The following is a 17302-nucleotide window of genomic DNA, read 5'->3' on the forward strand; positions in this document are numbered from 1 at the left end:
TTTTTGAAGATTGGAGAGATGTCAGCCTTTCTCCAGTCCTCAGGCACCTCTCCTGTTCCCCATGACCTTTCAAAGATGATGGAGAGTGGTCTAGCAATAACATCTGCCAGCTCTCTCAGCACTTGCGGGTTGATCCCATCAGGGCCCATGGACTTATGAATGTCCAGCTTGGCCAAGTGGTCTCTGACCTGGTCCTCCTCAACTGAGGGGAAATCTTCCTCCCTCCAGACCTTCCCCCTTGCCTCCAGGGTATGGGATTCATGAGGGACAGCTTTAGCAGTGAAGACCGAAGAAAAGAAGGCATTCAGTAACTCTGCCTTCTCTGTGTCTTCCACCACAAGAGCACCCATCTCATTCATCAGTGGGCCTACATTTTCCCTAGTCTTCCTTTTCCTATTGATATACTGAAAGAACCTCTTCTTATTGTCTTTAACTGCAGCAGCCAAGCTGAGTTCTGATTGAGCTTTGGCCCTTCTAATTTTCCCCCTACATAGCTTTGTTATATCTTGATAATCCTCATAAGATGCCAACCCCCTTTTCCAGAGAATGTAAGCTTTCCTTTTGTTCTTGAGGTCCAGCCAAAGCTCTCTAGCCAGGCTGGTTGTCTTTCCCGTCGGCTCGTTTTTCGAGCCATGAGGATGGCCTTCTGTGCTTCTAAGACTACCTGCTTGAAGTAAGACCACCCTTCCTGGGCACCTTTGCCCTTCAAAACTGCCTCCCAAGGGACGCTCAACCATGCTCCTGAACAGGCTAAAGTCTGCCTTTCGGAAGTCCAAGGTGGCAGTTCTGCTGGCTCCCCGCCTTGCTTCACCAAGAATTGAAAATTCTACCATTTCATGATCACTGAGCCCAAGACGACCTGCAACCTTTACATCCCCCACAAGACCTTCTCTGTTAACAAACAGTAGGTCCAGTAGGGTACTTCCCCTAGTTGGTTCGTTCACCAGCTGTGTGAGGAAGTTGTCTTCCACACACTCCAGGAACCTCCGGGACTGTTGCCTCTCTGCTGCGTAGTATTTCCAGCAGACATCTGGGAAGTTGAAGTCCCCCATGAGGGGGACATGTACCTTTATGAGTTCTGGCTCACTCAACTTAAAGAACATAAGCTATGTTTCAGCTGTTTTGGGCTTCTAACATTTGATACACTGTCCTGTAAACATTTAAGTGCATCAGTGTGTGCTATTGACCTGTGCCAACATTGCAGCCTAAATTCTAGTCTAGAAAGGTTTGACTCTGCAAATCTTCCATCGTGTCACCAATTTCTCCTGCCCACGTGGATCAGTTGATCAGGTCCAGAATGTGTGTATAGGTTTTTCACATCAAGCAGAGGGTAACGTGCAGTCTCTGTGATTAAAATCAGCAAGCTACTTGATCATCATGAACAGGACTGCTCTTTCCTAGTAATCAAAAGATTATTAGTACTAAAGAAGGAACGTATCCTCAGAATTCTGCTATTAGTAATCATGACAACCACAGCAAAAAATACTCTGACAGGTCTGTTCTTTCTCTTTAGGGGACTGGCTACTACTTTGCTAAAAGAATTGTTGTTAGCCATTTCACCCTTAGACGCTATCTGAGCAAAGATTAGTTCCCTGGGCTGTAGCAACATTGCTCTTTTTTTGTGGCATTATTCTTATTTACATTGCACAACTGAGACCTTACCTGGGAATCTGAAAAAACAAGACTATTCCATGGCGTATATGAAAGCTTGCTTCTGGCCTCCTCTGCCCTCAGATCTAAAGGTGTAATGGGCATACTATCTTATATTCTACACTTCACCATCATATTTTTAAGTGTAGGTCTCATCCCAGAATTTGCCCTATGCTTTCTGTACCATAAGAAGATCAAGAAAGCAGAAAGCCAAAACCAAGCCTGTTCTCAGGATGGGACAAAAAGGTTTCGTAAGAGGGATTTATTATGGTTCCAAATAATCCTACTGTTTCTGTCAAGAACAGAGGAAGAAAACAACGTCAAGATGATACAGGTCACCTCAAACTCATAGGTTCCAAGCAGGGGTAAGGGCCCTGTGAGTTATAGGAGGACCTTGTGAGCTGTTTATTGGAAAGAAAAATGAAGAATACTCTAGACAAATAGTATTCAAAACCGCTACAGTATTAAAGTTTTGGAAAGTTGTTGCTTGGTACCTACAGGGTGCACCTTCCTGCCCCTCTCTCTGTTTGTTGTTACGTAGCTTGCCAGTGCTCTCCCGACGGTTCCCAGCATGGCGCGTGTGAGCCCACATCGGGGCAGTGCGAGTGTCAAACGGGTGTCACGGGGCGACGGTGCGACAGATGCCTTTCTGCAGCCCACAGTTTCCCCTACTGCGAAGGTAACTCTTCCGAGGGAAACCCCCCCATTCTGATTTGGGTTGCCCCCAGTTTCATTGCAGGGTTCCCAGGGGGGTCTGCATGCATAGTTTTATAGAAACCCCCTGAAGCATAGCTGGGGAGGGGCACACCGGGAGCACATATCAGATGAGCTTGTTTGTCATTCTGTATGTTGTTTCATGTAGTGAACCATAAGATTAAAACCTTTTTTAGATGATGGCACAGGAACTTTAAGAAAGCATCTCTTGGTCCTGTAGGTTAGTGGTATATTTTTCCAAGTGACTACTTTGCATACCAAGCCAAATAGTCTAATCCAGGCTAAATACACATTTGAAAAATCATTATTAAAGGCTCCTGCTGGTCTTGAGGTTTAAAGTATTTGAGTCCTTCCAAGGTAACCGTATTAAAAAGTCCTTTCAAACTCACACCTGCTACATTGTACTTCTGCATTACTACATTCCACAGCTCTGTTTTCAAAAGATCTTTCAGTGTGTTTGTTTTTTAATTTCATACAGGTGTAAACAGTGAATGTGACCCTTCAGGTAGTGTTGGTTCTCACTCTGTAAGTATTCTACCATTGCAGCTAAGAATATGTGTTAATAATTCATATGCCTTTGCCAAACATATTCACCTCATTGGTGAAGCCCTAGAGACTGCTCTTAGACTGTGAAAGAATTGCACGAGCTTATTTGCAGAGTAAGAGTGGAAATAAACTTTGTGTTTTGTTCTTTGGTCATACCACTGCAATTACCTGTTAAGTTTGGGGTTTTTTTTTAATCTTTTATATGTGGAATATGCATACTGTTTATGTCATCTTGGTATGCAAGAACACTAATATATACATGCAGATGTGTGTGTATACCTGTGCATGTCTCAAAGATCTTCTGGTTCTGCAGTGGGCCATTTCAGCATCAAATTGTTCTTGAAAAAAATATTATCTCTTTGTAACTGTTGCTATTCCACTATTATTGTTATTAATACATTGACGGTTATTATTAGTAGCATATGAGCAGAAATCATAGTCATTGCTAAACGTGTAGCAAAGAAGACCTAGAGGATAGGCCTGACAGATGAAAGAAGTATCTATGTAGGCTCATGTATACATCTATGTGTGTCTTCCACCAATAAAGGAAGGCGTAAATATGAAAATTAATGATTGTTTTTAAGGAAATTTGTTTTTTAAACTTTTTGCAAAACAGTTAATACTTTAGAGCAGTTCTAATAAGGCTATAAAAGAATTGGAAAGTACATCCGTTGGGACATTTAGAATAAACTAGATATAGAAAAAACATGCAGGGTGGAACAATCCTGTGCAGATAGTATGAGACAGAAAAATCTAAGAAGTCTGAATCAGCCACAGTTTCCATGCATCTGTGAAAGTCAATAAACTGTCTGAGCTGTTAATAATATTAGTTTTTTCTTAGTACTAAAGAGTAGTATGTTTTCTATGAAATAGTTGAACCCATATTAACTCCTTTCTGCCATTAGGGCTATTGTCAATGTCTTCAGCATGTTGAAGGTCCTACCTGTAGTAAATGCAAACCATTGTACTGGAACCTGGCCAAAGAAAACCCTGAGGGATGTACAGGTATGGCTTCATGGCATATTTATTTGGCTTTTGGAATGTGTTAAATTCTTCTGAAAGTCATTTTTATTCACTGTTTACATCTTTGGTTCTCAGTGACTTTCACAACTCTTTTTAACAGCATGTTTTTCATGCTACTTAATTGTAACACCGCATTACCCATTATACCAGCAGTTACTTTTAGAAATTAGACCATAATTTCATGAGCGTATGCTACTGTTGGACCAAGGTGTGCTCTGAGTTACAATGATGTGTACTTCCCACGCCCCTATGGCAGTTTTATTGGAGTGAGACAGGCTCTCTGCCCTTAACACTGAAACCAGAAGTTGGCTTACTGTTTTGAGAAAAAGGTGCTTTTTCATTTATTATCATCACCTAGCTTGTAGCAGCGGGGGTGGGGTGGTTAAAAACCTTATGGGCTCAGGGCGTGACAAATCTGTTATGGTTTATGTCTATTTAATAGCAACCTGTTTGAAATTTTCAATGTTTGCTAACAGCCAGTGTGTGTTTTTCAGGCAGATAATAACAATAAAAACTAAAAAGGGTAAAGATAAAAAATCTTTAAAGATTTTTTTTTTATTCTCATGAACTATTTCCTTTCCAACAGGTTCTGCCATAACAGCCACCTAGACAGTATGAGTAGCCTTAGAGCCAATACCAATATCATTACAACTTTGATGCTAAATCTCTAAATACTATACACTCTAAACATGTCCTCAAAGATTAATTACTGCACCTCTCATGTAATTCATCTTCTCTGCCTTCAGTCACAGAGTCAATATGGGGTTTCACCAAACCTCTAGGTCAGCATAGCTCCTTCCTGCAATATTTGCTTCTTTTATATTTCATACGGAGAGTAAACTGGTCCTAAAGTGGCGCTGCAGAACAGAAGGTGCCAGTCAGGCTGGAAGATACTATTTTGCATCAGTTGTCTGAGTGTTCTAAGAAAGAAAACAGTTGTAAATCCAAATTCAAGGCTGTTTTTGTCAAACACAAGTTAGAACACTTTAAAATACATCAGTAAATTGCACATACGCAGAAGGCCTTATTCTTTCTCCTTTGCTTTTTATTCTCACCTTGTGCCAGTATCCTCTGTGTCAGTATCCTCTGCACCTTCGGGAGTAAAATCCACCTTGTGGCACTATGATTCAAAATTGCAGATTCAGGGTGGTGTTGGGGTTTTTTTTTTTCCTGCAAAGTATCTTGGAAAGATGAAATGCAGATTGTCTTTTTTTTTCATCTGTGCAGCATGCCAGTGTGATGTGAGTGGAACACTAAGTGGAGTCGGAGAATGTCAGCAGGTAAAGTGAAATTAAAAGAAAGACATTAATTACCTTGATTTTTGTAAAGATAAGTTGTTGTAACATTTGGTGAGGTAGAAGGCTTAGTACCGATTGTTGCTTTTGTATATAAAGTGGCTGGTTTTATTCAGCAAAGAAGCAATTTTATACAGAAGTCTTCTACATTGTAGGGTTGTATATATTTTGTATATCCTAGGGATGTATAAAAGTTGTGCAAATTTTTCATCATCTTGAGTTTATGTATTTTCTAGTCTGTTCATTGATGATGATAAATGACAAAAGTTATGTCCCAATAATATTTTTTGTTCATTAGAATGTTTCCTCTCTTTAGAATTAGAGGGAACCCAAAGTAGTGAAAGATTAAAGTTCTGAAAAAAGTGCTGCAACATTGTTGATGAAATTGTTTTCTTCACAGGAAAACGGGCATTGTTACTGCAAATCTAATGTTTGTGGAGATTCCTGTGACACTTGTGAAGCTGGCTATTATGCTCTCGAAAACAAGAATTATTTTGGCTGCCGAGGTAAAATGAATATCACACAAAAGGCTTCAGAATTCCCTAGGTTGTATTATGAAAATGTGGGTGTATTTGGTGAATCACTTGCATGCACAGCATCTTGCACTACTGCTTGTAATTGCCTGTAACCAGAGTAAATCCTCCTTTGCCTTCCAAAGGGAGAAAGAGCAAGGCAGGTGTTACCACTGTGGTTCCCCACCGTTTTGTGGCTCACTCACATGAGGAAAGGTGTTCCTCTTGGAGTTCCTTGTCCTTCACCTCACCTTCCCTGGTACCTCATTTACCACCACTTGCCTGAGGCTTATCTCTCAAAGCCTGCAGTGAGATCACACGAGGCGATGCTAAAGCTGTTACCTTATCAAATAAGAGAACTGAGAGTCGTTCCTCCTCTCACCCCTTCCCCTGAGCTGTGGGGCAAGGGATGGTTAGTTTTCCAGCAAGTGTTACCTGCAGGAGTGGTAGCTTTCTGTTCTGCTTAGTGGTTTTCTAAGGTCTGCTCCTGCAATGAAAACTTAAAATATTACAACAGATATTAGCTTGATTTATTTTTTCTTTTTTGCAGGTATATTCATGTATTGCTTTAGCCCAGGGCTCGATGTGTTTTGAACCAGAGCCAGATGTAGCTGTGGTGTGGAGAAAGTGGTCCTTCTCCTGAAGGATACTTGCTCTGCCATGTGGTTTGAGAGATGTAGGCCTACTTCAACAGTTCCCTCCCTCCTTGTCCCCCCACTGTAGGTTTGTTAAATTATTGAAAGCACTTTCACTGACTTCAGTGTGCTTTACAGCTGTCCAGGGTTGATGCAAGAGATTTATTTTTAAAGCATTGACATACTTCTAACAATCATTTAATATGTGCAAAGATAAAATAATGGCTACTATATCAAACAAAGCTTTCGTACCTAATGTGCCAACCAAGGAGCTGATGAAAGGGATCTTGTTTCACAAAGGTGTCAAATACTTTAATTATCCTTGATTTCAGTGAGATTAGAGGTGCTTAACGTGTCTTACAAAACAGGAGGCTTTTACACTACGATGTAAATATGTGTTTGGGAACTTTCAACCTTTCAAATCAGCTTGAAATTTTTAGCCTAGACATACTTGTTCCTTAGTGTGATATATTATACCTCGTTACTAGAGGTGTCCTTTAGTTTGTTCCACGAGTTCTGTCTCGTGTAGCAAGTCATTCAATATTGTTGTCCAGTATTGGTTAAAAATATGCATATGCTATTATATGAACACATATGTTTTTCTTGTGTGCAATGTTTGTAAGATAAATTAAATACTGGGGTACCAGACTCTGAAAAATTAATGACTTACAAGTAAGTTAAGGTTTGGGGTTTTTTGTGTGGTTTTTTATTCTTTTTATAAGTATTCGTCATGATATTACTTTAGAAACTCTGACTTATTAGCAAAACGTTTGAATGGCTGTTCTGCAAATGTGTCATGGCTTATTACTTGTGAGTTTTTTAAAAAGTGGCTTTTGTCACATTCCAAGGAGAAATAAAGAAAACAACCACAAACATGGGAAGCCAGAAATAATTGCAGCTTATGCATGTGTGTTTGCAACGGGTTTGAAAGAGCCTCAGGGGAGGGGGTCCTGAAGGACTCTGGAAGGAGGAAACGAGTCATTAATGGTGTTTAATTAGTGGAAGCGAGGTGTGTTTTCTGATAACTTCTATCACTTTTTTTTTCTGACGCGGTATTCGGCTTCTGCCCTTCCCCTGACAGGCTGCCGGTGTGATGTTGGAGGATCCCTGAGCCCGGCGTGTGCTGAGCCCTCGGGTGGCTGCCAGTGCAGGGTGCACGTCGTGGGGACAACCTGTCGGGAGTGAGTCCGGCTGTAGCTCCTGATAGCTCGTGCTTCGGCATAGCTCTTTTGAAACTGCCCATCAGTCCCTCGCTATCCTTTCACATGAGATTCTGGTTTTGTTGATAAATAACCTGGTAAATTGTATTAGTTATTCATATTAATTTTGCCAGGCAGTTTTCTTCTGTTATTTTAATAAGATTTTTTAACTTGTTTCCTTAAATAACCCATACCTGTTTTGTAATAGTATTGTATATGTATCTATATAACTATCAGGAGTTATATAGGAAAACACAGAGCTGTAAAAGCTTCTGCAAAAAGAATTCTCATTACATCCATCTTATCAAATGTCTTGAATTTATTAGCTGCTATCAGGACTCCTCAGTCATCAGTGGGTCACCTCCCTTCCCCTGCTTTATGGTCGTCTTCACTGCTTTATGCTCTTAGATGTAGATCATACAGCAACCAGTAATTCTTTGGTTTGGTTTGTGGTTTTCTTTTTTCCCTTGAAAGGCCTGAAAAAAACTATTTTTTCCCTGATCTGCACCACATGAAGTTTGAGATTGAAGACGGTACTACTGTCAAGGGAAGGGAAATTCGGTTTGGCTATGATCCTCGGGAATTTCCTAGCTTCAGTTGGAGAGGATATGCCCGGATGTCCTCTATCGAAGTAAGCTGCTATTTCACTCAAGGCTTTTGGGTAAAAACATAGGTGTGCAGTATGTGTGCCTCTACAGTACAGCTGTGTGTGTGCGAGGTCATGGAGAAACCACAAGAAATTACAGGATGTCTCTAATCCGAACTTTGGCACTGTATTACTGTTTGGATTAGTGAGTGTTGGTGTCATTGCTAGTGCAAATGTGTGTTCTTCAGAGATATTCTTTGAGGGTTTTTTTTTGGTGAGAAATATGGATTTTGCTATAGGTTTATAGAAAAGAACGGATAGCTTTAAAGCCTATAATACTAAGTGCAGAAATTCTTGTCATGCCAAGGACAGCAGAAACAGCAGACGATTGATACTTTGAATTACAGAATTCAGTGGCAGTCTGTGTCCATAAGATTTTCAGGTACCATCACAGCACTGACATTGAAGGCTTCTTGCAACTTTTATTGACTGAGGAAGAGAAACTTTATTAGGAATGACCTTCACATTACAGCAAACAGGAAAATGTGTGATTCAGTAAAACAAGCTGTGATCAGGAGCACATTAGCAACATTTAATTTAATCTCATGACCAAATAAACTAAACAACAGCAGAGGCAATAAGTAAATCACAGGAAGAAAGTCACCACAGTTTAATTGTGTGAGAAGGGACCTGTCTGACTTATGACTGAACTGGTGAGTGAGTGAACCAGGATTTTACAACAGTAGATTTGAGCAATAAAGGTTCACTCTTCTTAAAAGTAGTACTCTGCTATCTGTAGTACTCTGGTGCTGATTCAGTTTTTTTAGTCCCCAGGTATAGTTGTGTCCAGCCTCTGTAAGTTGTCCAAGGACTAATGGATCACTGTAGATTGAGACATAAGCACATAACCATTGCACAAGCATAGCGATTTCCTTTCTGTTCTTAATTTTCTACTCTTTCCTCTTGTTCTTTTGGTTGGGATTTTTCCTTGTTTGTTTCTTTTTTAACCCAGAGCTCATATTTGTTGGCTCTTCAGAATTACTCCACATTCTCGAATGAAGGCAACTCTCCAGCAGCTGTGACTTCTTAACTTCTGCTTTCTAGCTCAGCTGCTTTTTGTATTTCATTTCCAATGGCATTTTGCAAAGAAGCTTAGTCTCTAATCTTGCTAAAATAGTGCATTGTTTCGCTTACCTGGATAAAGCTTTTCACTCATGTAAGTAATTGTCAGCTCCAGGCCCTCCTCAGTTAGATCCTTGCATGACTGAGATAGGTAATCTCACATTGTTCATTTTAAGGAACTTTCCGAAATTTAACATAGTGTTTCTGTGTCTTGCAGGACCCTGAAATAATCCTCCTGACATTTATTTTGCAGAAGACAAAATGTTACCATATCTACCACACAAAAGGCTAACCTAACAACTTTTCATGAAAAGAAGCTATTTCAATACAATTAAAAAATTTTGAGGTGAAATATATAAGCCATGTGTGACCTCAGTGGAGGTGGTGACTGGTGTCCTGTCATGATGCCAACATGGATGTCTCATTATAGCTTGAGGAACTGACAGCTGGGCTCAGATTTAAAAAGCACTGGCCAGAGTTGCCCAAGTTTGTGGCAGAGCTTAAAGAATAATTTCTCCCCACTCCCTGCCTTTGCTTGAAGCCAGGGACCAACATCTCTTCCTCTCTGATTCCTCGCGTGTCTTCTTTCTCACTCTTCGATGTGTCTTCTGGACTTTTCATTAAAGCTTAGAAATCATTTTGATAAATCCCCTGAAGCATGTTTCTTTATTTTTTTTGCCTTTTATTTTTTGTTCATATCTATTTTTCAGGTGTTTCTTCAGTGCTTGTCTTATCCATGTAGTATCCTTCAGTAGTCAACCTTCTCCATTTACAACAACACTTGTAAAGCCTTCCCCTGCTCGTCTGCATTTTCTGTTCTGGTCCACTGCGTTTCTGCAATCACCCAGATTTTAGCTATCTAGTCTCTGTAGATTTCTCAGCCCTGCCATCTGTCATATGTCTATCTTTGCTTTCTGCTTTGCATTTCTGTAAAGAAAGTGGAGGTCCCTGGGATGATGATGACAGAGTTGAGGAATATACGTTGAGCAGCACCTGGGAGCTGGCAATCTTGCATTTATTGTAGCTTTTAGTCATAAGAGAAAATGAGGCTTTGTGCTCTGTTCTCAAATGTATGGACCTGAGAAAACCTGTGTGCTTTGGGGGAAGCAGAGTGGACCACAGTGGTGGGGAGGTCACTGTACCACAAACATCTTGGAAAGGGACAGCGAGTGGACTGTGATGGGTAAACTAGGAGTTGGATTATGAGGGGAGCTTTAGGATTTAGGAATGAAAGAAGAAAGCCAAACTTTTGAGGTTGCACCAATCCTAGTTTTTCCTAATGCACCACCAAGCTTTGAATGTGTCTCTGCCAATTCTGTTGCTCTGCAAACTAAATAGTGGGGGCTGTGTGAATGCAGCCTCCTGTGGGCCCACTGCCCGTCCAGGGCGGAGGAGAACTGAGTGGCTCCGGAGGTTCATCCCCAGGGCGAAGAGAGCCATGGCATCACATCTCTGAGAAACTGTGGGATCTGGTGGAGGAGCAGAAGTTTCAGTGATGGTCTGAGATGTCTGCATGCTGTGGAGCGTTGTGTGTGATCTCCGACTAGGATCAATGATTCTGCCCTGTTCCTCAGCAAGGCAGGAGTATAGACAGCCCTTGATACCATATGTCTCATTTATGGCACAGGAGGGGAGAGTAACGGTAAAATACTGTCTATGTTTCAAGGTGCGATATCAGCACACATGTTAGTTCAGCCATTTTGTGTCTTTCTGGATAAGCTGTTATTCAACATGAGATTTATTTCACAGGAGGTTTTGTTCCGTATTCTTTTGTAAGCTGCCCAAGCCTTTCTTTTCTGTTATGGAGTTTGTCTTTGCCAGGTGGTTTTTCTTTCTCTGGGTGCTAGTAACAAATAATATACTTTCCTTTCCTCCTTTTCCCCTTTCTTTTTATTTTTCCCAGCCAGAGGTGGTTGTGCCTGTCACTGTGGCTTCCCCTAAGCTCTTCCACCTAGTCCTCCGCTATGTCAGCCTGGGCTCAAAAAGCTCTAAAGGGAAGATCTCAATTGCTGAGGGAAAACATTTGGGCACTAATTATACTTGTAAGTGAATTAATTTTCTCACTAGGCTTGCCTGTCTTCCTCTGTCATACACCAGCATTGCCATTCCAGTATATACTTGTCTGCATGTGTGTTTTTCTTGTAGGACTTTAGTATGGTGCTTGCATGGCTTCTAACTGTTCCTCTTTTCAGCACTTTATGGCTGTTTTTGTTTATTAACTTCCATTTTTCAGAACGAAGTGAGGATAACTTTGAATGTGGAAAAATCAAACCTCTCCTTATTTCGCATTATCCTGAGATATATTAACCCTGGAGGCGAAACATTGTCTGGCCGCATATCTGCTTGTCAATCTCGGCCTGAAACAGGTAGGTGCAATTCAACAGCACAACAGATCAGATGAATGCTAGATCAGAGGAGCCTTTTCAAGGTGCACCTGAGTCAAAATTGTAATGTCGCTAAAATGCATCATTTTTAACAGTGTCAGCGCTTTCGTGCTTTTCCTAATATATTTTGCTGTGTAACTGATGTGGCTGTGTTTGCATGAAACCCCTGCTTACAGTAGTAATCAACATTTGTTTTTTTCAAACGTTTGCCAAACTCGGTACTTTCAGTTCTTCGCTTGGAAGCTCTGAACTGTGTGTTTTACGAAGCTTTTAAAGAAGGGATAACAGCACTTATTTTGATTTGGCTGCCTTTAATATTTTAGTGTGAAGGAGGCTTCTGCCTTCATTCCATGAATATCATTTACTTAGTGATGAATCCAATCTATGAAGTTAGCTCTGATTACAGACCTCAACAGCATGTGAAGCCTTTGGGCCCTAATTAAAGATGAGTACTCCGCTGTCCTTTGAATGGTAGAGGCACACCAAGCCCATATGCTCATTATCTCTCGTTGTGCCTAACCTCCGCATGCTGGTGGGAGCTAATGGAGCTTAGTGACAGATCCTTTCAGTAATTTGGAAGAGGCAAAACTGAAGACTTGGTAGGTAACGCTCAGCAGTGGCAGCAGTTTATGGTCATGTCTGGCTTATATCACCTGGGAGGCAGGGAACCAGCTTTTGACTGGGTCCAGGGGCTGCAAAGAGGAAACCTTTAATATTCATAACAATTGATCGTCACGACTTCTCTTTGATAAACCATATTGCAGCTACGTTTTTGTTGTATAGCATCTCTGCCCAGAAGTTACCTTCAGTTAATATCTGTAACTAAACATTTTAGATGGTACTGAGAACCTCAAGTATCTGAAATATTGGGCTGAAAGTCACATGAGAACAGGCCTTGCGTCAGCTGAACATATTGTGAGTCAGTACAGAGACAGAATGGAAAGTAATAGAAGGGGAAAGTGAAGAAATGAGCATTTTGCAGTATTGCAAAACTGGTCATTACAGGGACAGAGCTCTGCTTTTCTGAACTGGTTTGCTCAAGACTAACAAGAACGAAGATGACAACCACTGCATAGCTCTGTAGCTTACTGTATCATCGAATGCACTGTTAATACATATTGACAGAAAAGCATTGATCAGCTCCTGTTAGACCAAGTTTAATGGATGAAATCATCAGTCCAGCACACTAGGCAAGTAGAGGCATTTTACACAGTCCCTTATTTTTTTTTCTTGATTTTTTTTTTTTTTTTCTGGCAGGGGCTGCTCAGAGCAAAGAGTTTGTCTTCCCACCCAGCAAGGAGCCAGCTTTTGTCACAATCCCAGGAAAAAGCTCCACGGAGCCTTTCTCACTGGTTCCAGGCACGTGGACTGTCAGTATAATGGCAGAGGAAGTCCTCTTGGTAAGAAAACAATTGGGGAAAACAAGTGCTTGAAGGCTGTCATGATTGTATTGCTCTGGAGTTATTTGCCAGGAAGAACCCTGCAAGCAATTGAAATTTAGCACGAGTGAGAAGAATACAGCCGCAGAATATCATTATGAAAATTTACAGTTCTGCCTCTTATTTAATTTTTTGCTTCTCTGACTTTCACCTTCTCTAACTTTTCTTGTACTTACAGATTTTAAAGTCTATCCAGAATCTATAACTTCAAAGGATAAAGTAATATTAACATACAGCACAATTGTTTGAGCATAAATGCTCACAGAAATTAATAATTTTTACATAGCAGATGTCATATCTGAAGCTTGGCTCAGCCACAGATGACCATGGCCTTAGTTTCTTGACAAAGATTCTTCAGAAAAGTATTATAAGATGGGCTGCATGATTAACATGTCATTTTGTAAATGTTTTTATCCTCCCATCATCACTCTTCTTTCACTCACTGAAAAACCGAAACATTTTCTGACAACAGTTCTGAGAAATTGCTATAAAAAGACAAATTGTTTGAGGTGATCATTTATGAAAAACCTTAAACTTGTATGACCACAAGGACAGTATACTGCAATTCATATATATAGGGTTAACAAGTAGCCAGTGTCTTCAGTCATTTAGCCTGGGGCTCTGTTAAATTTATGGAATACCACCTAAACTGTTACTAAAGAGCTTGCAAACATATTTCTTACTGAAAGTGACAGTACTTACTGTGCTTGGTTTTTTTACTAATACCTTTGAAAAGGAATTTACAAGTGATCTTAGCCCAGCATGTTTTCACAATAACAGTTTTTATAAATAAGCTCTGTTAATTTAAGTGGGCAAAGGAGAGCAAAAATGTACCAGCTTTTGACAGACAGTGTAACAGATTAAGTGGAAGATTTTTTATAAAGTCACCTGGGGTATGTGAATCTCCCTTGTGGAGTCGGGCATAGTTGAGTTGTGCGTGTGTGGGTCGCACTCAAGGGTGGAAGCTGCACCCAGCGGGCTGTGTGTTGCCAAGCCATGGGGAAACTCCTTTATGAGCACCATCTCATACACCTCATGATGGGAAAGTGGTTTCGGAGTTTCCCTACTCACAGGGCAGCTGCCTTCGTCCCATCTCTTGGAAGGTTTACATAGAGATAGGAAGACACGTTCTGATGTTAGTGGCCTATGTAACTACAGGTATCCTTTATAAAAATTATTTATGTGGTTGGTTTTGTTCATTGCTATGTTGTGAAAGTCTAGAGGAGTTCCTTTTGGAATTTTCTGTATTTGTTGCATTCTTTGTTCTTAGGATTATATGGTGCTGTTACCTAGTGATTACTACGAAGCATCCATCTTGCAGATGCAAGTTACAGAGCCCTGCACCTATTCAGGACGCGCTTCAACAGAGCAGTCAGTATATACGCTACGGAATAAATCAGCCTTGGATTATTTTATTATTATTCTGCTGCACTTGAAAACAATAATAATCCTGTGTTTTGTTTGTTTTGGTTTTGGTTGTTTTTTTTTTTTTGGTGTAAGCTGCTTGCTCTATCAGCATTTGCCACTGGGCAGATTTTCCTGTGTCCTTGGTTCAGAGGCAGCATATTTCAGCCATGGGGGAGAATACAGAAGAATACCCGTGCAACAGCCAACTCCTGATCAACCAGTGATGTCCCATATCAGTGGAAGAGAGGTCAGATTCCTGCCTGCTAATTGCAGTCCCATCTGCACTGTTGACTATAAACCTACCGGACTAAAACAGTTGCAGATTCACAGCTCAGGAACCCTAAAACACTCTGTGACAAGTTCTGCATTTTATACAGAACTGTATAAATGAATCAGCGTAGGCAGATTTGTAACTGTGACAAGAGTGGACATCGCACTCTGACAAAAGTATTTTATTAAATAAAAGTCCCTCTGCTTTAGGCCTTCTGTCATCTTCAGCATAGTGTTTAATTACAGCAGAAATGGCATAATGGTTTGTCAGCAGAAATTGTGTACATAATGTCATCCTAAATTCATCTTTTTTTTTGTTTCTTAAATAGCTATACTTACATAAAATATTTGCTTTACTAAAGAACAAGCAGAAACAATTATGCCACTGCTGTAGGTCCATTGAAAGAGAAATATGTTTTGTGAAATGAAAAATTATACTAGAGGAATGTTTGGTAAAAATGAAGTAATTTATCAAGTACACAATAATTACATGTAAAATGATTATGTCCTCTATTTCTGTGCTTGCATATTGCTTTGAAAAATACCAAGTGCAACAAGAATACTTACATGCCACAGGCCCTGGTGCTTTGTCACTGATGCACGTGCAAAACTTTACTGGTATGAATAATTGCAGTGAAGTCAAGAGGGCTGTTGACAGAATTATTTACAAGTTTAAGTGTTTGTAGCCTAAGGAAATATTGAGAAAATCAGTTTAAATTTGAAAAGAATCGCATAGCTAATTGTAGCAAAAACCTCTGCAGTACTGTCCATGCAACTACTCCAAAGTATTTTCTTTCAAGTAGTATTTTAACCATTTTGTGCAGGTAAACTAAAAGAAAAATGTGATGCTTCAGAAAGTGGCATTGGCTATTTTCTGGAAAAGATGCTTTTATTCTTTGTAGGGAGTCAAGATAGAGCACTTCTGTGGTAGGAATTCAATTCCTGGAAATTACTTTTTCAGTGGAGAAATAGAGTAAATCTTTTTGTTATTAAAGATAGCTTAGAGAAGACGGTGACAATTTTTTAGTATCGTTAAGTTTCCTCACTGCTACTTTCTACCAGGGAGAAGGAGAATAATATACTTATTTCACAGGCTTATCTTACAGCCTTCCTAGAACAGTTACAATGGCAGCTGTTTCTTGAACTCGGTTGACTCTTACTAGTGGACAAAGTGATATTTATAAGCATTGCTTCCATTCTGCTGAATGTCTTTTGCTGAGACAGCACAGGACTGGCCCTGGACTAATGCAGACCGGTTGTGTTGCAGGGCAGGAAAAGAGAGCTACCTGCAAGAAAAGGAGTGAAAAATCTAATGGATTATTTCTTCTTCAATGATCTTGACCTAGGTCAATTTACAGATGACCATAAATGTTCCTCAAGTTGGTCGCTACGTTCTGATTTTTGAATATGCCAATGAAGAGGATCAGCTATACACTGCTGAGGTACTAATACATAGCCCTGGACCTGTCACTGAAGGCAGAGTGAGAATATACAGTTGTAAATACAGGTAAGAATTTCTGAAGTAATCACTACCATGATTAAATAAGCATTTGGGATATAATTATACTTTTTAGATACTGGAATCCATTTTACTACATAGATTGTTCGAACTTTAGGGTGATTTAAAAGCAAGAACATGATTCTGTGGGTATTGTACAAATTTTTAATTCTCTCTGTGCAATCAGCTCATTAAATTTTGTTACGGCTCCAGTTAACTGTTTTCCTATACAAAGGATTACTTCTTTATATGCATTCCTAAATCCTTATAAACTATTAATCTCCGAGTCCAGTGGAAGAGCATCGCTGTTGGCTGCAGGTGCCTGCACTGTTTTTCTTTAGTTAAAAGCATGTCCAAGGGCTTTGGCTATAAAAAAAAGTAGCAGCCAGTTTTACAAGAGCATTCCCACAGTTTCTAACATGATCTGCTGAAGCAGAAGTATAAAGATGCCTGAAAATTCCGAGTGTAGCCACCCTCTGGCTGTTAGGCTGTAGGCAAAGCCAAATTCAGCCGAATGCTTCTTTATCCTTGTTGACTCCCGAGGTTACTGCAGATGTGTCTGCACAAGAGATTGTGTCTGTCCTGAGCGAGATGTGTCTGTCCTGAGCGAGATTATCTTCAACACTTGAGCATTTCAGTTTATGACTCAAAATTAGGATTGCGATCCTGCAGATGTTTGCGCCCTTGGGAGAGCCTACCCAGTGACTACAGATGTGCATCTGTTTTTCCCATGAGCCAAGTGTTTGGCAGATTGGAAGCTTAGGGATATTCGGGATGAAATTGCCTAGTAAGAAAAATCATTTTCGTCAGCATGTTTGTGACACAGAGCAGAGCTTGTGGAGCAGTGACCTTGTCGGGTTATTGCTGGGGAAAGCTCTTATTTTAGCCTGTTATGTAACACTTTGAGCCCCAAACTACCTGCTATAAATATTCCGTTTTATTGCTCCCCCCAAAAAAAAATACATTTTATAGGCTAATTTTGAACATACTTGCTTGTTCATATGAAACACTAAGAACTTGCT

At 40.2% G+C, this 17302-nt stretch overlaps 1 protein-coding gene across 1 annotated transcript in view; it reads left to right on the forward strand.

Moving 5' to 3' along the window:
- LAMA3 (laminin, alpha 3) overlaps positions 1 to 17302 on the forward strand; it is a 121269-nt gene that overhangs the window by 40961 nt on the left and 63006 nt on the right. Inside the window, exons 13-24 of the mRNA XM_009886658.1 lie at positions 2192 to 2329; positions 2843 to 2889; positions 3816 to 3915; positions 5161 to 5213; positions 5629 to 5734; positions 7457 to 7556; positions 8049 to 8205; positions 11516 to 11648; positions 12924 to 13066; positions 14376 to 14476; positions 14606 to 14759; positions 16129 to 16289. Of these exons, the coding sequence (XP_009884960.1) occupies positions 2192 to 2329; positions 2843 to 2889; positions 3816 to 3915; positions 5161 to 5213; positions 5629 to 5734; positions 7457 to 7556; positions 8049 to 8205; positions 11516 to 11648; positions 12924 to 13066; positions 14376 to 14476; positions 14606 to 14759; positions 16129 to 16289 (1393 nt within the window). The remainder of the gene's footprint in view (positions 1 to 2191; positions 2330 to 2842; positions 2890 to 3815; positions 3916 to 5160; positions 5214 to 5628; positions 5735 to 7456; positions 7557 to 8048; positions 8206 to 11515; positions 11649 to 12923; positions 13067 to 14375; positions 14477 to 14605; positions 14760 to 16128; positions 16290 to 17302) is intronic.

Source organism: Charadrius vociferus, unplaced genomic scaffold (genome assembly GCF_000708025.1).
Source record: "Charadrius vociferus isolate BGI_N301 unplaced genomic scaffold, ASM70802v2 scaffold45, whole genome shotgun sequence".
NCBI lineage: Eukaryota > Metazoa > Chordata > Aves > Charadriiformes > Charadriidae > Charadrius > Charadrius vociferus.